The 21,709-nt window shown below is 43.7% G+C and overlaps 3 protein-coding genes and 2 long non-coding RNA genes across 5 annotated transcripts in view; 3 read left to right on the top strand and 2 right to left on the bottom strand.

Annotated features, from left to right (window-relative positions):
* The window catches only part of LOC119127745 (gastrula zinc finger protein XlCGF8.2DB-like), a 235,055-nt gene that overhangs the window by 7,899 nt on the left and 205,447 nt on the right, over nt 1-21,709 (top strand). The window lies entirely within an intron of this gene.
* On the top strand, nt 794-20,897 carry LOC119127748 (zinc finger protein 771-like; the record flags this gene model as incomplete). Its single annotated transcript, XM_037259853.1, has 4 exons — nt 794-823; nt 4,164-4,273; nt 19,051-19,854; nt 20,779-20,897. Coding segments are annotated over exons 2-4 (1,026 nt in total), but the record flags the coding sequence as incomplete, so codon positions are not given.
* On the top strand, nt 7,004-10,710 carry LOC119127744 (gastrula zinc finger protein XlCGF17.1-like). The gene is made up of 3 exons (XM_037259840.1): nt 7,004-7,136; nt 8,948-9,057; nt 9,594-10,710. The coding sequence occupies exons 2-3, from the start codon at nt 8,955-8,957 to the stop codon at nt 10,592-10,594; spliced, it is 1,104 nt and encodes a 367-aa protein (XP_037115735.1). The 5' UTR covers nt 7,004-7,136; nt 8,948-8,954; the 3' UTR covers nt 10,595-10,710.
* LOC119127763 lies at nt 12,633-15,059 on the bottom strand. The gene is made up of 2 exons (XR_005098906.1): nt 14,922-15,059; nt 12,633-14,512 (listed from the first exon to the last, which is right to left on the bottom strand). It is a non-coding gene; the product is annotated as an uncharacterized LOC119127763 (long non-coding RNA).
* LOC119127762 lies at nt 15,928-16,631 on the bottom strand. The gene is made up of 2 exons (XR_005098905.1): nt 16,564-16,631; nt 15,928-16,119 (listed from the first exon to the last, which is right to left on the bottom strand). It is a non-coding gene; the product is annotated as an uncharacterized LOC119127762 (long non-coding RNA).

Genomic DNA, 21,709 nt, shown 5'->3' with positions numbered 1-21,709 from the left:
CAAAATTATCAAACATCACATATACAAATACCAGACCTAATTTTGACCAGGTCAGTGTGCGTATGAAACCTCACAAGCTTAACTTTTGTGTGAAGCACGTGGATGGAAAGCTTCAAGGCTTCATCTACGATGTGTCCTCTCTGCATCCATTGCAGCCTTGTCATCCTGGAAGGGGGATCCTCCCATCTGTGGTCTCTTCTCAAGGTTTCTCATTTCCCCTAAAATTAGTTTTGAGTTTTTCCTTGCCCTCCTGGGAATTTAAGATCAGGGGATGTTGGAGAATATTTGTCAATTTTCGCAATTGTCCTGTGTGTTTTTAAATGTTGAACAGAGGCTGAGATGTACCGAAGTCAAATTCCTTATTTGGCATTTTCAAACATGACCAATAAAAAAAATCTTGAATCTGGCATCAATGACGCACAAACGGCTGAAAGACTTCTGGTTAGTTAACTCTAGTGTTAAACAACACACATACGACAAACACACGTTAGTATGCTATTAAAATCTATTCGCGTTTTTGTTGAGTGTATGTGTGGAAAACTTCGACTTTTTTTTTTTTTTTGCACGTCACCTAGGTTTGTTAGTTTGCTGGGCAACAACAACATTCAACGTCCCACGGTCCTTCGCTAGAGGGCGGCAGGGGCCCCACTCAAATGACATCATCATTACGTGACAGGAAATAAAGCGACGACAGCAAAACCGCGCTTGGTATAAAAACTCAAAACGGAAGCGTGTCGCCTTCCATTCGGCTGCATCAGATAAACACGCAACTTATGTGGTGAATCAGAACATCAGCTACACGACGACCGCAACGACGAAAGAGGTAAGTTACGACAATGGACCTAAGTTATCATGTTTGCAGCGTTATTTGTTGTACTGCTTGGTTGCAGTACAGAAGTGCGGGCCGCTTTCATTAGCATGGTACTTACAACAGTCCTTACTTTATATCTAACTTGATTATCCTCGACGAATGTTCGATCTCAAATGAGCCATCATCACGTGCTGGTTCTTGCCTGTGCTAAGAGTAATACTGTACTGTGGAAAAACTCAAAGTCGAGGATTAGCAGTGACGCTTGCAGGAAGGCATGCTCCCGATTTTAAATCTCAATGCCACCAGATGGTAACACGTAAGCACGTTTGCTAAAACAGGTCCGATGTGTCGTTTTGTGTATTGGGTTAGTTTAAGTTCACGTTGTAAACAAAACAAGTTGAAGTTGACATCCGTTGCGTGTTGTTTGAGATGTCCGTCGCTGAACAAACAAAGATTTGGGGTTACAGTTGGTTTGTTATTGGCAAGATTCTGCTGGTCGCGGTTTACATCCCGCCTTCCAACATCGGAGGCGACAGGGTCGCGGCTCTTAGTGAACTGTACCAGGCTGTCAGTGACCAACAGACAGCGCACCCTGACGGTTTCACCATCTTCGCTGGGGATTTTAATCATGCTAATCTGAAGTCTGTTTTTCCGAGGCTTTACCAGCATGTTGATTTTCCTACGCGTGGCGACAGCTTCCTGGACCTGGTCTACTCTTCGCATAAGGGAGCTTTCAAAGCCGCCCCCCTCCCCCATCTTGGGCTTTCTGACCATCTCACTGTTATGCTTTTGCCCGCATACAGACAAAAGGTGAGAACATCCAGACCAGTTCGCAAGCGGGTGCGGGTGTGGCCTGAGGGTGCCTCTGATGCGCTTCGTGACTGCTTTGGCTCTACCGACTGGGACGTGTTTAGGAGGGCGGCCACTTGCGACGGTCGGGCGGACATTGAGGAGTATACTGACTCTGTTTCCTCCTACATCGGGAAGTGCATTGATGATGTGACACACTCGGTATCCGTCGTCACTCGGGCAAACCGGAAGCCATGGCTGACGGGGGCTGTCTTCAGGCTGCTGAGGGCCAGGGACAAAGCCTTCCGGGCGGGGGATGAGGCTGGCTTGAGGACTGCGAGGGCCGACCTGTCCCGGGGCATCAAAGAAGCGAAGAGGGCGTTCTCGGGCAAAATTACCGCCCACTTCAAGGACAGCAGGGACGCACGGCGCCTTTGGCAGGGCATTCAGACCATCACGGACTACAAGCCCGCGCCGCAGAGCTGTGATGGCGACGTCCGTCTGCTCAATGACCTCAACCGCTTCTTTGCTCGCTTCGACGCTCAGAACAGCACTTGCCCGCTGAAGGCCACTCCCCCTTCCCACGAGCTGCCCCTGTGCCTCTCCGCCGACAGCGTGAGGAGGACGCTTGCCGCTATCGACATCCGTAAGGCGGCGGGCCCGGACAACATCCCGGGTCGAGCGCTGAAGGACTGCGCTGGTGAGCTGACGGGTGTCTTCACGGACATCTTTAACACTTCCCTGCAGCAGGCCATCGTCCCGTCGAGTTTCAAAGCAGCCACCATCGTACCTGTGCCGAAGAAGCCTGCTCCGTCCTGCTTCAATGACTACCGCCCCGTGGCACTTACGCCCATCGTCATGAAGTGCTTTGAGCGGCTTGTCTTGGAGCACATCCGGTCAGTTCTCCCCCCCACCATTGACCCCTTCCAGTTTGCGTACCGAGCCAAACGGTCCTCTGAGGATGCCATCTGCTCTGCCCTCCACTCGGCCCTCACCCACCTGGAGGGGAAGGACTCGTATGTGAGGTTGCTGTTTGTGGACTTCAGTTCTGCCTTCAACACCATTGTGCCGCAGCGTCTCATCGGCAAACTTGACAAGCTGGGCCTCAGTACCGGCCTCTGCAACTGGCTACTGGACTTCCTCTGTCAGAGGCCACAGGTGGTACGTGTTGGCGACAAGATCTCCGCCAGCATCACACTGAGCACAGGGGCCCCCCCAAGGCTGCGTGCTCAGTCCGCTGCTCTTCACCCTCCTGACGCATGACTGCGCTGCCACCTGCAGCGGCAACCGCATAGTGAAGTTTGCTGACGACACGACTCTGGTGGGTCTCATCACCAAGGGAGACGAGACTCAATACAGGCTGGAGGTTGACCTTCTGACCGCGTGGTGCAGGGACAACAACCTCCTGCTGAACGTCGACAAGACCAAGGAGATTGTCGTTGACTTCCGGAAGGGTCACGCCCAACACCTGCCGCTGACCATCGACGGTGCTGTGGTGGAGAGAGTGAGCAGCGCCAGGTTCCTGGGGGTGCACATCAGTGAGGATCTCTCCTGGTCCACCAACACCGCGTCGCTGGCGAAGAAGGCCCAGCGCCGCCTGTACTTCCTTCGGAAACTCAGGCGAGCGGGGACTCCTCCGGCCGTCATGACTACTTTTTACCGCGGCACCATTGAGAGCGTCCTCTCCAGCTGTATTGCTGTCTGGGGTGGCAGCTGCACTGACCAAGACTTGAAGGCCCTGCAGCGCATTGTGAAAACGGCTAGTAAGACTATTGGTGCTTCTCTCCCCTCCTTGAAGGACATTTACACCTCCCATCTCACTCGCAAGGCGACCAAGATTGTGAGTGATGTGAGTCACCCCGCTCACTCTTTGTTTGAACTTCTGCCCTCTGGGAGGCGGTACAGGAGCCTGCGCTCCCGCACCACCAGACTTTCCAACAGCTTCGTACTCCAGGCTGTTAGGATCCTGAACTCGCTCCCCCTTTCAGCGTAGCGTCCTGTTCTTGCTGTATGCTCACTGGCTCGGTTTTGCCCCTCATATTCAATGGGTTATTGGTCTGTTTTTATTCATCGCTCATTTTATTTTATTTATTATTTATTATTTATGGTTTGTGCCTTCTTGTTTTTGTTTTGTGTCGCCTACTTGTATGTCTCGTCACCGTGGGATGGAGGAAACGGAATTTCGGTTTCTTTGTGTGTCTTGACATATGAAGGGATTGACAATAAAGCTGACTTTGACTTTGACTTTTGACTTTGAAGATCTTGGGTTGTTTAATGGCGGTCAGTACACGTGGTACTACAGCTGATGAAACAACAACGCCCACTCTCCAGGTAACAAAGTTTTGTACTGTCCGGAAAAGGCGGGAAAGCAAAAGTCGACCGAGGCCGTGTGTGGCCCACAATGCGAAATGAGTTTGGCGCCTCTGATCTAGCACAACACAAAATACTATTGCGTGAATAAGGGATAACCTATATTCCATTACTTCAACAAATGGCTCGCTCGCCGCTGCCCTAGAGACACTTTTATTAGCCAAACATCATTGAACAAGTGTTGTGATTGCAGTGTGAAAATGTCTGCAAGGACCTCAGCAAAGTACGTGAAGGAAAAGGACCGTAGTCGTCGACGACTGGAACATCTTTGGCTGCAGCCTTATGTTGTGTTATGCAGAGCAGGTTAGTACACGTCTAGTTTCTGTTGTGAATCCTCTTCCAGTATTTATGTTTAGTAGAATTTGATCAAAATCATGTGTGATGGGCAGATTAAAAATGTCCTAGTATAGGTTTGACCAGTTTCTCTTCAACTGTAACTTTCATATGTGTTTTGCAGACATCAGTGAAGCTATTTGTCCGAAGCAGCCGGAGCGCACTTGCATTAAAGAGGAAGATGTGGGCAAAGAGGTCCATCACTTCAATGAACAAATGGAGCAGAAGTTTCTTTGCACCATAAAAGAGGAGGAAGAGCCTGAGCGGCCTTGTAGTAAAGAGGAGGGAGAGGAGTCCTGCAACATTAAAGAGGAGGAGGATGAGGAGGATACCTGCAAGATGCCATTGACTGGTGTTCCTGTGAAGAGTTTAGATGAAGGTCAACAGGAGGTGAGCAAAGGGGCGGAGCCTCCAAGCTGCACCTCAAGTCAAACAATGACCAGAGAAGGTGATGGAGACCACTGTGGAGGATCACGAGCAGCTTCACCATTAGATAGATTAAATGTGTCGTCACATGTTCCTGCTGCTGCTGGTGATGAGTCTCACAACAAACACAGGCAATGTTCTCAGTGTGGGAAATGTTGTGCTAATAACACTGTTTTGAAACAACACATGAAAATGTACACAAGAGAGAAAAACTTTTCCTGCTCAGTTTGTGGCCAAAAATTCTCTCAGAAGGGAAGTCTAACATTTCATACAAGAACCCACACTGGTGAGAAACCTTTTTCATGTTCAGTTTGTGGCCAAATATTCTCTCGAAGGGACTATTTAACTGCGCACACAAGAACCCACACTGGCGAGAAACCTTTCTCCTGCTCAGTTTGTGGACAAAAATTCTCTCAGAAGGGAAACTTGAAAACTCATACAAGAGTCCACATTGGCGAAAAACCTTTTTCATGCTCAGTTTGTGGCAAAAAATTCAGAATGAGTGCACATTTAAAAATGCACACAAGAATCCACACTGACGAGAAACCTTTTTCATGCTCAGTTTGTGGCCAGAAATTCAGGCAAAAGGCACACTTAAAAAGTCACGCAAGAACCCACACTGGTGAGAAATCTTTTTCATGCTCAGTGTGTGGCCAAAAATTCTCTCAGAAGGGAAACTTAAGAAGTCACTCAAGAGTCCACACTGGCGAGATACCTTTTTCATGCTTAGTTTGTGGCCAAAAATTCAGACGGAGGGTAAGCTTAATCAAGCACACAGTAGCCCACACCTAACCCTGTTGCCTGCTCAGTCACTTGTCAAAGAGTCGCTATTGAAAATTTTGAGTGTGTTGGGGAGATGAGCAAAGATCTGTGAAGGTTTCACCTTCTATTTAAGCAGACTTCATGAGTTTTTGCATCGATGATCATATCGTTAACTGGCTTCCGGATATCTTTGTAGTTTTTATTATACATGGTGTTAATTTTGGTTTTGGTTGTGGTTTTTAACAGTAAATACATTAAATTCATATTCGAGACAAGTTGCTTAGTTTTTATCCGTGTAAACACTGGGTTTAGTTTTGTTCAGCATTTCATGATCATGTTTAGGATTATGCCCACATATTTGTCAAGACTTGTTAGGAAGAACAATAAGAAGCAAGCAAGACATTTTTTTTTTTCTTCTTGCGCTTGTGTGGCGATTCAGCCCTGCGTTCTGCACCGGAAAAAGCTAACCAATCAAAAAGCGGCCTGACACGGCATATCTGAGCCCCACAATGACTTAAACTCTCCTCCAAAAGTGAGGCCAATTCCTATCATTTTGCAGTAAAAATAGATGAAGCAGTTTGTGTAGAAATGCTGAATGACAAAATATGAATGTGGAATCATGTGGAGAAGTATTGAAACATATGGAATTATGTGGTATGATATTAAACGATGACAACACGCGTTATGTGTATTCTTAAGGCTTAAGAAATGGAGATCCATAAGATGTGAGTAATTCCCAATATTTTTTGACTCAAGTAAGGGAAGTATCATAAGCAGCATATCGTTTGTTCATTTGATACCACGACATTAGCCTCAAAATAATCAAACAGATCACATATGCAAATACCAGACCTAATTTTGATAATGAAGGCTTTGGCTGTCAGTGTGCGTATGAAACGTCACAAGCTTAAATTTTTGTGAAGCACGTGGATGGAAAGCTTCAAGGCTTCATCTACGATGTGTCCTCTCTGCATCCATTGCAGCCTTCTCATCCTGGAAGGGGGATCCTCCCATCTGTGGTCTCTTCTCAAGGTTTCTCATTTCCCCTAAAATTAGTTTTGAGTTTTTCCTTGCCCTCCTGGGAATTTCAGATCAGGGGATGTTGGAGAATATTTGTCAATTTCCGCAATTGTCCTGTGTGTTGTTAAATGTTGAACAGAGGCTGAGATGTACCGAAGTCAAATTCCTTATTTGGCATTCTCAAACATGACCAATAAAAAAAAATCTTGAATCTGCCATCAATGACGCACAAGCGGCTGAAAGAGTTCCGGTTAGTTAACTCTAGTGTTAAACAACACACATACGACAAACGCACGCTAGTATGCTATTAAAATCTGTTCGAGTTTTTTTTTGTGTGTGTGCTAAACTTCGACTTTTTTTTTTTTTTGCACGCCACCTTGGTTTGTTAGTTTGCTGGGCAACAACATTAAACGTCCCACGGTCCTTCGCTAGAGGGCAGCAGGGACCTCACTCAAATGACATCATCATTACGTGACAGGAAATAAAGCGACGACAACAAAACCGCGCTTGGTATAAAAACTCAAACGGAAGCGTGTCGCCTTCGATTCGGCTGCATCAGATAAACACGCAACTTATGTGGTGAATCAGTAACATCAGCTACACGACGACCGCAACGACGAAAGAGGTAAGTTACGACAATGGACCTAAGTTATCATGTTTGCAGCGTTATTTGTTGTACTGCTTGCTTGCAGTACAGAAGTACGGGCCGCTTTTATTAGCATGGTACTTACAACAGTCCTAACTTTATGATATCTAACTTGCTTATCCTCGACGAATGTTCGATCTCAAATTAGCCATCATCACGTGCTGGTTCTTGCCTGTACCAAGAGTAATACTGTACTGTGGGAAAACTCAAAGTCGAGGATTAGCAGTGATGGTTGCAGGCAGGCATGCTCCCGATTTTAAATCTCAATGCCACCAGGTGGTAACGCGTAAGCACGTTTGCTAAAACAGGTCAGATGTGTCGTTTTGTGTATTGGGTTAGTTTAAGTTCACGTTGTAAACAAAACAAGTTGAAGTTGACATCCGTTGCGTGTTGTTTGAGATGTCCGTCGATGAACAAAGATGCGGAATTACAGTTGGTTTGTTATAGAGGCTTTGCAGCTGACGTCATCAAGCTACCCACATTAGCTTGGCGGCCATCATGGCGGTCAACTTTTCAGTGCCGGTCAACGACTCACACACGCTTTCTTGTTATATCTGCTGCTATTTGAGCTTAAAAATGCCGGATACCTGCTGTGCTGTTGGATGTAGCAATAGACGAGGCGATAAACCAAATCTTAGCTTCTATAGATTTCCGGCGAACATGAAAAAACGTGATAAATGGATCGCGGATATTCGTCGTGAACGATGGAAACCTACGATTTACACAAGGATATGCAATGAGGACTTCATATCAGGTATGTAAACAAACTATTCACCCCTGATTTGTTTCACAAAATGTGAAATAATACAATATGGGATGATACAAATATGATTGTTGAAAATGCTGGGTGCATTTTTAGAAAGGCAGCAAGAGCAGCAAGGCAGGGAATGGGATGATTTCTTCAGTTCACCCCCCCGTTTTTATTTTGTGTTTATTTTTTCATGATGCTTGAAAACGTTATCAATGTAAATATTGAATTATATTTATTGGTTAAGTTTTCAAGCCAATCAGATGTGGCATCATGCAAAAATAAACAAATAATAAAAATGGTAGCAACTTGAACAGACAGGTACAGTATCTGAATGATTTCACTCTATTCAGTTTTTTAATATGTCAAGTTATGAAATGCCATTACAAAACAAATCGACGAGGTAATTATAAATATCTGGATATGAGCGTTCAGGCAGGTCGGCTGTTGCAAAATGCTCGGGCGATTTTAGCATGCTTCTCGGTAAAAGGTACGGATCCGTTGTGCCAACAAGGTTCAACTTCTCTCTGTGACGATTCTTGGAGTCTTCATCCAAATGCCTAACTTCGTTGGATAGCAAATCAGCCATAATTCGGAAGAAATCGGTGAAAACGTAGCGCAGAAATCAGACAATCCATACAAACACGTAGGAACGAGCTGACTAGTTGACCGCCAAGATGGCGGCATAACACAAAATCACGTGATAAAACCACGTGACTGCAAAGCCTCTATTGGCAGATCTTGGGTTGTTTAATGGCGGTCAGTACACGTGGTACTACATCTGATGAAACAACAACGCCCACTCTCCAGGTAACAACGTTTTGTACTGTCCGGAAAAGGCGGGAAAGCAAAAGTCGACCGAGGCCATGTGTGGCCCACAATGTGAAATGAGTTTGGCACCTCTGATCTAACAAAACACAAAATACTATTGCAAAAATACGGGATAACCTATATTCAATTACTTTAACAAATGGCTCGCTCGCCGCTGCCCTAGAGACACTTTTATTAGCCAACCATCATTGAACAAGTGTTGTGATTGCAGTGTGAAAATGTCTGCAAGGACCTCAGCAAAGTACGTGAAGGAAAAGGACCGTAGTCGTCGACGACTGGAACATCTTTGGCTGCAGCCTTATGTTGTGTTGCGCAGAGCAGGTTAGTACACGTCTAGTTTCTGTTATGAATCCTCTTCCAGTATTTATTTTTAGTAGAATTTGATCAAAATCATGTGTGATAGGCAGATTGAAAAAGTCCTTGTATCCAGTATTTATTTTTAGTAGAATTTGATTAAAATCATGTGTGATAGGCAGATTGAAAAAGTCCTTGTATAGATTTGAGTTTTCAACTCAGTGGTAATGTGTCCGCCCTGAGACTGGAAGGTTGTGGGTTCAAACCCCGACCGGGTCATACCAAAGACTATAAAAATGGGACCCATTGCCTCCCTGCTTGGCACTCAGCATTAAGGGGTTGGAATTGGGGCGTTAGATCACAAAATGATTCCCGAGCGCATCACCACCACCACTGCTGCTCACTCTCCCCCAGGGAATGGATCAAAATCACACGGGTATGGGGTAAATGCAGAGGACAAATTTCACCACACCCAGATGTGTGTGTGACAAAACATTGGGACTTTGACTTTAACCAGTTTCTTTTCAACTGTAACTTTCATATGTGTTTGTCATGTTTGGCAGACATCAGTGAAGCTATTTGTCCGAAGCAGCCGGAGCGCACTTGCATTAAAGAGGAAGATGTGGGCAAAGAGGTCCATCACTTCAATGAACAAATGGAGCAGAAGTTTCTTTGCATCATAAAAGAGGAGGAAGAGCCGGAGCGGCCTTGTAGTAAAGAGGAGGCTGAGAAGTCCTGCGACATTAAAGAGGAGGAGGATACCTGCAAGATGCCATTGACTGGTGTTCCTGTGAAGAGTTTAGATGAGGGTCAACATGAGGTGAGCAAAGTGGCGGAGCCTCTAAGTTGCAGCTCAAGTCAACCAATGACCAGAGAAGGTGATGGAGACCACTGTGGAGGATCACAAGCAGCTCCACCATCAGATAGTGATGACGTGTCGTCACATGTTCCTGCTGCTGCTGCTGATGATGAGTCTCAAAACAAACACAGGCAATGTTCTCACTGTGGGAAATGTGCTAATAACAGTGTTTTGAAACAACACATGAAAATGCACACAAGAGAGAAAAACTTTTCCTGCTCAGTTTGTGGCCAAAAATTCGGTCAGATGGGACATTTAAATGAGCACACAAGAATCCACACTGGTGAGAAACCTTTTTCATGCTCAGTTTGTGGCCAAAAATTCAATCGCAAGCAAAACATAAAAAGGCACACAAGAACCCACACTGGCGAGAAACCTTTTTCCTGCTCAGTTTGTGGACAAAAATTCTCTCGGGAGGCAAGTCTAACATTTCATACAAGAACCCACACTGGCGAGAAACCTTTTTCATGCTCAGTTTGTGGCCAAAAATTCTCTTACATGGGTAACTTGAAAACTCATACAAGAAGTCACACTGGTGAGAAACCTTTTTCATGCTCAGTTTGTGGCCAAAAATTCAGTCAAAAGCAAAACTTAAAAAGGCACACAAGAACCCACACTGGCGAGAAACCTTTTTCCTGCTCAGTTTGTGGCCAAAAATTCTCTCATAAGGTAAGCTTAATCAAACACACAGTAGCCCACACCTAACTCTGTTGCCTGCTCAATCACTTGCCAAAGAGTCTCTATTGAGAATTCCGAGTGTGTTGGGGAGATGATCAATGATCCGTGAAGGTTTCACCTTATTTTTAAGCAGGCTTCACGAGTATTTGCATTGATGATGATATTGTTAACTGGCTTCTGGATATCTTAGTAGTGTTTATTATACATGGTGTTAATTTTGGTTGTGCTTTTTAACAGTAAATACATTTAATTCATATTCGAGGCAAGTTGCTTAGTTTTTATCCGTGTAAACACTGGGTTTAGTTTTGTTCAGCATTTCAAGATCATGTTTAGGATTATGCCCCCATATTTGTCAAGACTTGTTAGGAAGAACAATAAGAAGCAAGCAAGACATTTTTTGTTCTTCTTCTTGCGCTTGTGTGGCGATTCAGCCCTGCGCTCTGCACCGGAAAAAGCTAACCAATCAAAAAGGGGCCTGACACGGCATATCTGAGCCGCACAATGATTTAAACTCTCCTCCAAAAGTGAGGCCAATTCCTATAATTTTGCAGTAAAAATAGATGAAGCAATTTGTGTAGAAATGCTGAATGACAAAATATGAATGAGGAATCATGTGGAGAAGTATTGAATCATATGGAATTATGTGGTATGATATTAAACGATGACGACATGCGTTGTGTATTCTTAAGGCTTAAGAAATGGAGATCCATGAGATGAGTAATTCCCAACATTTTTTGACTCAAGTAAGGTAAGTATCATAAACAGCATATCGTTAGTTCATTTGATACCACGACATTAGCCTCAAAATTATCAAACATCCCATATACAAATACCAGACCTAATTTTGACCATGTCAGTGTGCGTATGAAACCTCACAAGCTTAACTTTTTTGTGAAGCATGTGGATGGAAAGCTTCAAGGCTTCATCTACGATGTGTCCTCTCTGCATCCATTGCAGCCTTGTCATCCTGGAAGGGGGATCCTCCCATCTGTGGTCTCTTCTCAAGGTTTCTCATTTCCCCTAAAATTAGTTTTGAGTTTTTCCTTGCCCTCCTGGGAATTTCAGATCAGGGGATGTTGGAGAATATTTGTCAATTTTCGCAATTGTCCTGTGTGTTGTTAAATGTTGAACAGAGGCTGAGATGTACCGAAGTCAAATTCCTTATTTGGCATTCTCAAACATGACCAATAAAAAAAATCTTGAATCTGGCATCGATGACGCACAAGCGGCTGAAAGAGTTCTGGTTAGTTAACTCTAGTGTTAAACAACACACATACGACAAACGCACGCTAGTATGCCATTAAAATCTATTCGAGTTTTTTTTTTTTTTGTGTGGAAAACGTCGACTTTTTTTTTTTTTGCACGCCACCTTGGTTTGTTAGTTTGCTGGGATACAACAACATTAAACGTCCCACGGTCCTTCGCTAGAGGGCGGCAGGGACCTCACTCAAATGACATCATCATTACGTGCGTGACAGGAGTAAAGAGACGACAACAAAACCGCGCTTGGTATAAAAACTCAAATGGAAGCGTGTAGCCTGGCCCCCCACCCCACGCAAAATTTAAGCAAAATAGTCTGTTTCGTTTGTGCAGCAAAAAGTTTCGTTTGTGCTGCTATGGTTTTTTAGTTATGAACGATTATTTTATAGGTCATCCAGAGTTCACCCAGCCCCCCATCTGCTCAAAATGAACCCAAAATGGTACCGTTCGTTTGTGCTTCGTTAGTGCTGGTTTGTGCAGCAAACATTTTCGTTTGTGCTGCTTCCGTTTCGGAGATATTACGCATTTCTTTTATAGCGATGACGTCACCCAGCCCCCCATTTCTCTCCAAATGGACCCAAAATGGTACCGTTCGTTTGTGCTGCAAAAATGGTACCGATTGTGCCGCAAAAAAATTAGTTGGCGTTCAGTGAATCATTCAATTTGTCATTCATTTAATACTAATTTATTTTCTTGAGATGTCAAATCCTTGCTCCATGGATTGTTAATTAACCATTTGTTTCTGCCATTGCAATTTTTCATCATTAAAATCATGCATCTTCATTAACCCCCTGTCATGTATTTTATTCTTTTTCACTTGACATCATGATAACTCCTCAATTCTTACACATGTATTATCCAACTAATTACCATGCAAAGTGACCTCTGCAGGCTGGTAAGACATATTGCAACAGGGTGGCGAAAAACAAAGACGTGCAACTTTTTCAAGCGACAAATGCACAACTATCTCCGAAGATTTAATAACAGTGAGTGACAGAAAGCGACCATCGACCAATGTAAGTAAAATGTGTAAAAAAAAACAACCAGTTCCTACAATATAGAATTAAAAACACCCTAGGTAGTCTGAATAGCTAGTTGGCTAACATTGTCTTATTATACGTGTGTAATTTGCACTGACCAAGAAAACTAAATTTCTAAAGAAAACATGCTTGATACATTTTGATGTCAAAATATTTTTCCCTTTGCATCATTTTTCCGTCCGTGCATAGCAATTATAATGATCACGCATGTGTAATTTTAATTATTCAAGCAATGAATCCTGATTATATTTATTTGTCCTTCAACTAGATGCCCAAACAACCAGCAGTAGACAATGATTTAATTGTTGCAGTTCTCTGCTCATCAAAAGAGGCCATACTTGAAAATGGTAACGTAGCCACTTCAAGCGCTACTGTGTGGACAGATCTGAGTGACCAGTTGGAAAAGAAGATGTCTGCAAAGGCTCTGTACACCTTTGTAAAAACAAGCAGACGCAATATCTGGTCAGCTCTGGGATTCAGTCATGATGAAACTGATCCTGAAACTAGCAGTGAAGCAAGCTCGGAATCAGGACCTGAACGGTCATTTCAGCTTCATATTCCTTTTGACAAGTGGATGGAATTTATTCCGGAAAAGGCAGAATACAAAGATAAGAACTGTCGAACCCAAAAAAGAGAATATACAATTTTGAAGCCTGGCACCTGGATCCACATCATAAATGAAAAAATCTGGAAAACAGTCAAAATTCCTTGCACATTTGTTTTTAAAAGAGCCAAGGTCTATCCATTGGTCTCAAATAATTATATCGAAATCAGAGGATACTGCAAGGAGTGTCATGGCCTTCTCAACATTAATTGTAGCGGAGAGCCAGAAATTAACAGTCCAATAATATTGAACTGTTTCATTAAGAACAGTGATGACTCCCTACACACTGGTAGCTCAAAGCGGTTTCTATCTGGACAGTTGCGTGTGCAGGTAGCCAAGGAACTTTGTGAGGGCAGGATGAAACCACATGTATGGCGAGCATCACAGGCAAACAAATTGATGGACTTCGGAGCCCCTGAGCCAAGCCACCTGCCAAATTTGGCCACCCTGCGCAAGGCAAAGCAAGAGAAAAATGATTTGGCATTAGGTGACAAAAATCTAATTTTATCATTGCAGATGTTGAAATACAGCGCACCTCACAGTGACAGCATCAAAGACATTGGACTTGAAAAGTTTTTCTGTCACTATTGGAGTCAAACACAAATGCATGTGTACAAGAGCTTAAAGAAATCTCACCCAATGTTATGTGTTGATGCAACTGGCTCAATAGTTAAAAAACTGATGAGGCCGAATGGCATGTCTGGCCATAGCTTCCTGTATCAGGGTGTTATGACAGGGCATACCAGCTCCAGTGTCCCAGTCGTGCAGATGCTGTCAGACAAGCATGATGTTAATGCTATCACACAGTGGCTGAAGGAATGGATCCATGCAGGTGCATCTGTTCCTAAAGAAGCAGTGAGTGACTTTTCTCTGGCGATTCTTGGAGCTCTAGTCAAAGCTTTTACCCCTCATCCTGATCTGAAGAGCTACATCAATGAGTGCTTTAACATTTCACGTGGGAATCAACCTGGACATCTACCCCCATGTTTTGTCAGGGTAGATGTAGCACACTGTATTAAGATGATCTGCCGATGGGACTGCCTGAAAAACAAAAGACCTCGTGTTAAGGATTTCTTTGTTAGGTCAATAGCACAGCTTCTTAAGTCACAATGTTTGCAACATGCAAAAGAACTTCTTTGTGCTATCACCATTGTGGCACTGAGTGAGACAGAGGGTAATGACAATTCTGGAGCCCCTATCCCACCAGAAAAGTGCAAGAAATACTTGAGAGCGCAAATCGCAGAGGAATTTGTCCCCATTTCAGATGAGGAAGTTGAGGGACAAGAACCAGGTGATGCATTAAATCAGCACATCCAGACTAATGTCCGACAGTGGGTGACAGAAATATGTGAGGAGAGCAGGTCACTTGCCATGGCTGATGGGGATAGAGACAACATCCACTTCTTCCCTGAGATTATTCTCCAAATAACAAGACTTGGAAGTTATGTACTTGCCACTCTGGACAGCAATAATGGTCCCTCTCTTCAAAAGCACCAGCATCACTGCAGGTTCCGCAGCTGTTGAAGCAGAGTTCAAAAACATAAAAAAAGGCCTTTTCAAGCATGAAAGCCTACCCATTCGTGTGGACCGGTTTGTTGCTCGTCATCTTTCCTTCATTGAGGGAATCACGCGGATTTGCTCTGCAAAACAAAAAAGTGAAAAGGATGTGTGTGATGCCACGACTGTCAAAGAGCCTGACAATGTCTGCAGTACTTCTCAAACTGAAGTAGTAAACAAAAGGGAAAAAAAAATCTCATCCTGGAGCGGAGCCAGATGCATCTACTGACAGCGCAGTTGAAAACTGGAGAGGTTTAGCGGTCCCACCGAAAAAAAGAAAGATAACTTCATATCTCTCTCCTTGTCCTGAATGGCTGCATATTGATACACAAGTGGGTTGGAAAAAAGTCAAGGTACCATTGTTGAAAAACGGGAACCATCAACAGCCTGTTAAACTTCGCACATCTAAAGTGTTTGTGCTCAATACTTGTGCATTTGATTCTGTCTTTCAATGCTTATGCTGTTCTTTCTGTGAAAGTTTTTCATTTGAAAAGACTGTTCTGAACTATGAACGTGGGAACCAATTCCTCCACCTGGTGAAAACCATCACAACACAGGGTGTGAACCCACAGGTATACTCACAGAGGGCAGAACTGCTGGGAGAAATATTCAAACCTGTCCTCCTGACCTCTGGTGCTCTCCAAATTGATGCACAATGCCACATCTCCACTGTAATTGAGAGCGCAATGAGGAATATCCCAAGTGTTTATTTGATAAAACAATGCTCCTCACAGTACTGCAGTTTAAGACAACAAGTAACAAGGCAAGTTTCATTTGCTTGTGCAAACATTGCTGTCTTGCAGACCTGTGGCATGGCTTCTCTTCAGGGCAACAATACAGGCAAGGCTCTGTGTTCAGGTAATGTTACTCACAGCTACAATCTGGGAGAGTTTGTGTGGATTGACACTGACCTTGGTAGCAGTTGCAAGGAAGTTGCCTTGCTTGAATTTCCCTCCAGTCTGGAGCTAAAAGAGAAGACTTTTACTTTGAGAGCAGTCATTGCCTTTGAACCAGGACTGACCCAGGATTCTCTTGGGCATTATGTGGCATACTGCAGGAGGACTGCATATGCCTGGGAGATCTATAATGACCTGGGAAGTGGAGTGAAAGCAGCATCAGTAAATACTAAGATCTTCCCACATGCTGTGTTCTACACAGTGCAGTGATGCATTGTTTGAATTGTTGGAAAAAACATGTTGATAATGTTCCCTTTGACAAAGAAAGTTATTTTTTCACGTTTTCAAGTTTCTTTTTCTGGCTGTCATCAACTTCACATACATGTATTAATTGTTGCATTAATTCATGTTTTGGAGCAGACATAGACTCATCAGGTATTTAGGTTGCGGTGAACCTTTTGCATGTCAGATGTAATTGAAAAAAATGATCACATAGGCTTATTGAAAACAGGGAAATTAATCAATGAGCACGATACAAACATAATTACAGAAATATCCTCGTACTAAAAGCCATTCCCCGCAGTGAATGTTTTCTGTAAGCTAAAAAGAAAAGAAGAAAAAGGCTAAGAACATATTTACCTTGTATTCGTCCTGCATCAGGAGCATTCCAGGAGCTTGAAATTCGCGACAAAATACAGTGACGTGGCTGGGTGACGTCAGCGCTATGAATTAAATGTGTAATATCTGCAAAACCGTAGCAGCACAAACGAAACATTTTGCAGCGCAAACCAGCACAAACGAAACACAAACGAACGGCACTATTTTGGGTCCGTGGATGTTCCCTTTGACAAAAGGTAAATAGGGGGGCGGGGCTACGTGACGTCATCGCTATAAAATAAATGTGTAATATCTACGAAACGGAAGCAGCACAAACGAAAGTTTTTGCTGCACAAACCTGCACAAACGAAGCACAAACGAACGGTACAATTTTGGGTCCATTTGGAGAGAAATGGGGGGGGGGGCTGGGTGACGTCATCGCTATAAAATAAATGTGTAATATCTACGAAACGGAAGCAGCACAAACGAAAATCTTTGCTGCATAAACGAGCACTAACGAAGCACAAACGAACGGTACCATTTTGGGTTCATTTTGAGCAGATGGGGGGCTGGGTGAACTCTGGATGACCTATAAAAGAATCGTTCATAACTAAAAAACCATAGCAGCACAAACGAATTTTTTTGCTGCACAAACGAAACAGACTATTTTGCTTAAATTTTGCGTGGGGTGGGGGGCCAGCTTCACGCAGGTCGCACAAGCGAGTTCCGGTTAGTTAACTAGTGTTAAACAACACACATACGACAAACGCACGCTAGTATGCTATTAAAATCTGTTCGAGTTTTTTTTGTGTGTGTGTGGAAAACATCGACTTTTTTTTTTTTTTTTGCACGCCACCTTGGTTTGTTAGTTTGCTGGGCAACAACATTAAACGTCCCACGGTCCTTCGCTAGAGGGCAGCAGGGACCTCACTCAAATGACATCATCATTACGTGACAGGAAGTAAAGCGACGACAACAAAACCGCGCTTGGTATAAAAACTCAAATGGAAGCGTGTCGCCTTCCATTCGGCTGCATCAGATAAACACGCAACTTATGTGGTGAATCAGTTACGCGACGACCGCAACGACGAAAGAGGTAAGTTACGACAATGGACCTAAGTTATCATGTTTGCAGCGTTATTTGTTGTACTGCTTGGTTACAGTACAGAAGTGCGGGCCGCTTTTATTAGCATGGTACTTACAACAGTCCTAACTTTATGATATCTAACTTGCTTATCCTCGACGAATGTTCGATCTCAAATGAGCCATCATCACGTGCTGGTTCTTGCCTGTACCAAGAGTAATACTGTACTGTGGAAAAACTCAAAGTCGAGGATTAGCAGTGATGGTTGCAGGCAGGCATGCTCCCGATTTTAAATCTCAATGCCAACAGATGGTAACACGTAAGCACGTTTGCTAAAACAGGTCCGATGTGTCGTTTTGTGTATTGGGTTAGTTTAAGTTCACGTTGTAAACAAAACAAGTTGAAGTTGACATCCGTTGCGTGTTGTTTGAGATGTCCGTCGCTGAACAAACAAAGATGTGGGGTTACAGTTGGTTCGTTATTGGCAAGATCTTGGGTTGTTTAATGGCGGTCAGTACACGTGGTACTACAGCTGATGAAACAACAACGCCCACTCTCCAGGTAACAAAGTTTTGTACTGTCCGGAAAAGGCGGGAAAGCAAAAGTCGACCGAGGCCGTGTGTGGCCCACAATGCGAAATGAGTTTGCCGCCTCTGATCTAGCACGACACAAAATACTATTGCAAAAATACGGGATAACCTACATTCCATTACTTTAACAAATGGGTCGCTCGCCGCTGCCCTAGATACACTTTTGTTAGCCAAACATCATTGAACAAGTGTTGTGATTGCAGTGTGAAAATGTCTGCAAGGACTTCAGCAAAGTACGTGAAGGAAAAGGACCGTAGTCGTCAACAACTGGAACATCTTTGGCTGCAGCCTTATGTTGTGTTACGCAGAGCAGGTTAGTACAAGTCTAGTTTCTGTTATGAATCCTCTTCCAGTATTTATTTTAGTATTTGATCAAAATCATGTGTGATAGGCAGATTGAAAAAGTCCTTGTATCCAGTATTTATGTTTAGTAGAATTTGATTAAAATCATGTGTGATAGGCAGATTGAAAAAGTCCTTGTATAGATTTGAGTTTTCAGCTCAGTGGCCTAGTGGTAGTGTGTCCGCCCTGAGACTGGAAGGTTGTGGGTTCAAACCCCGACCGGGTCATACCAAAGACTATAAAAATGGGACCCATCGCCTCCCTGCTTGGCACTCAGCATTAAGGGGTTGGAATTGGGGCGTTAGATCACAAAATGATTCCCGAGCGCATCACCACCACTGCTGCTCACTCTCCCCCAGGGAATGGATCAAAATCACACGGGTATGGGGTAAATGCAGAGGACAAATTTCACCACACCCAGATGTGTGTGTGACAAAACATTGGGACTTTAACTTGACTTTAACCAGTTTCTCTTCAACTGTAACTTTCATATGTGTTTGTCTTGTCTTGCAGACATCAGTGAAGCTATTCGTCCTAAGCAGCCGGAGCGCACTTGCATTAAAGAGGAAGATGTGGGCAAAGAGGTCCATCACTTCAATGAACAAATGGAACAGAAGTTTCTTTGCACCATAAAAGAGGAGGAAGAGCCGGAGCGGCCTTGTAGTAAAGAGGAGGGGGAGGAGTTCTGCGACATTAAAGAGGAGGAGGATACCTGCAAGATGCCATTGACTGGTGTTGCTGTGAAGAGTTTAGATGAGGGTCAACAGGAGGTGAGCGGAGGGGCGGAGCCTCCAAGCTGCAGCTCAAGTCAAACAATGACCAGAGAAGGTGATGGAGATCACTGTGGAGGATCACAAGCAGCTCCACCATTAGATAGATTAGATGTGTCGTCACATGTTGCTGCTGCTGCTGCTGCTGCTGCTGCTGCTGCTGCTGCTGCTGCTGCTGCTGCTGCTGCTGCTGCTGCTGCTGCTGCTGCTGCTGATGATGATGATGATGAGTCTCAAAACAAACACAGGCAATGTTCTCAGTGTGGGAAATGTTGTGCTAATAACAGTGTTTTGAAACAACACATGAAAATGCACACTGGCGAGAAACCTTTTTCCTGCTCAGTTTGTGGACAAAAATTCTCTCGGGAGGCAAGTCTAACATTTCATACAAGAACCCACACTGGCGAGAAACCTTTTTCATGCTCAGTTTGTGGCCAAAAATTCTCTTACATGGGTAACTTGAAAACTCATACAAGAAGTCACACTGGTGAGAAACCTTTTTCCTGCTCAGTTTGTGGCCAAAAATTCTCTTTGAGGAAAAATTTAAGTAGGCACACAAGAATCCACACTGGTGAGAAACCTTTTTCATGCTCAGTTTGTGGCCAGAAATTCAGTCAAAAGGAACACTTAAAAAGTCACACAAGAATCCACACTGGCGAGAAACCTTTTTCATGCTCAGTTTGTGGCCAAAAATTCTCTCACAAGCCAAGCTTAATCATGCACACAAGAACCCACACTGGTGAGAAACCTTTTTCCTGCTCAGTTTGTGGCCAAAGATTTTCAGTGAAGGGAGCTCTAAATTTGCATACAAGAATCCACACTGACGAGAAACCTTTTTCCTGCTCAGTTTGTGGCCAAAGATTTTCAGTGAAGGGAGCTCTAAATTTGCACACAAGAATCCACACTGGCGAGAAACCTTTTTCATGCTCACTTTGTGGCCAGAAATTCAGTCAAAAGGAACACTTAAAAAGTCATACGAGAATCCACACTGGCGAGAAACCTTTTTCATGCTCAGTTTGTGGCCAAAAATTCTCTCAGAAGAGAACCTTAAAAAGTCACACAAGAATCCACACTAGTGAGAAACCTTTTTCATGCTCAGTTTGTGGCCAAAGATTCTCTCGCAAGGGAACCTTAAAAAGTCACACAACAATCCACACTGGCGAGAAAACTTTTTCCTGCTAAGTTTGTGGCCAAAGATTTTCAGTGAAGGGAGCTCTAAATTTCCATTCAAGAATCCACACTGACGAGAAACACTTTTCATGCTCAGTTTGTGGCCAGAAATTCAATCAAAAGGAATACTTAAAAAGTCACACGAGAATCCACACTGGCGAGAAACCTTTTTCATGCTCAGTTTGTGGCCAGAAATTCAGGCAAAAGGGAACCTTAAAAAGTCACACGACAATCCACACTGGCGAGAAACCTTTTTCCTGCTCGGTTTGTGGCCAAAGATTCTCTCACAAGCTGAGCTTAGAAAGGCACACAAGAATCCACACTGGCGAGAAACCTTTTTCATGCTCGGTTTGTGGCCAGAAATTCTCTCACAAGGAGAGCTTAAAAAGTCACACAAGAATCCACACTGGCGAGAAACCTTTTTCCTGCTCAGTTTGTGGCCAAAAATTCTCTCAAAGGGAACATTTAAATGGGCACACAAGAACCCACACTGGTTAGAAACCTTTTTCCTGCTCAGTTTGTGGCCAAGAGTTCTCTCACAAAGGAAGCTTAATCAAGCACACAGTAGCCCACACCTAACTCTGTTGCCTGCTCAATCACTTGCCAAAGAGTCTCTATTGAGAATTCCGAGTGTGTTGGGGAGATGATCAATGATCCGTGAAGGTTTCACCTTTTTAAGCAGACTTCATGAGTTTTTGCATCGATGATGATATTGTTAACTGGCTTCTGGATATCTTTGTAGTTTTTATTATACAATAGTGTTAATTTTGGTTTTGGTTGTGGTTTTTAACAGTAAATACAATTAATTCATATTCGAGGCAATTTGCTTAGTTTTTATCAGTGTAAACATTGGGTTTAGTTTTGATCACCATTTCATGATCACGTTTAGGATTTTGCCCCATATTTGTCAAGACTTGTTAGGAAGACCAATAAGAAGCAAGCAAGACATTTTTTTTGTTCTTGCACTTGTGTGGCGATTCAGCCCTGCGCTCTGCACCGGAAAAAGCTAACCAATCAAAAAGCGGCCTGATACGGCATATCTGAGCTGCACAATTATTTAAACTCTCCTCCAAAAGTGAGGCCAATTCCTATAATTTTGCAGTAAAAATAGATGAAGTAATTTGTGTAGAAATGCTGAATGGCAAAATATGAATGTGGAATCATGTGGAGAAGTATTGAATCATGGAATTATGTGGTATGATATTAAACGATGACGAATGACGACACGCATT

Source organism: Syngnathus acus, chromosome 9 (assembly GCF_901709675.1).
Source record: "Syngnathus acus chromosome 9, fSynAcu1.2, whole genome shotgun sequence".
Taxonomy (NCBI): domain Eukaryota; kingdom Metazoa; phylum Chordata; class Actinopteri; order Syngnathiformes; family Syngnathidae; genus Syngnathus; species Syngnathus acus.
Note: the sequence above shows the minus strand (reverse complement) of the source record. Positions and strands in the feature narration are given on the sequence as shown.

Coding starts and splice junctions, on each gene's coding strand:
- LOC119127744 (XM_037259840.1), top strand. CDS start 8,955: ATGTCTGCAAGGACCTCAGCAAAGTACGTGAAGGAAAAGGACCGTAGT. Junction 9,058..9,593: donor TGTTGTGTTGCGCAGAGCAG/GTTAGTACACGT, acceptor CATGTTTGGCAG/ACATCAGTGAAGCTATTTGT.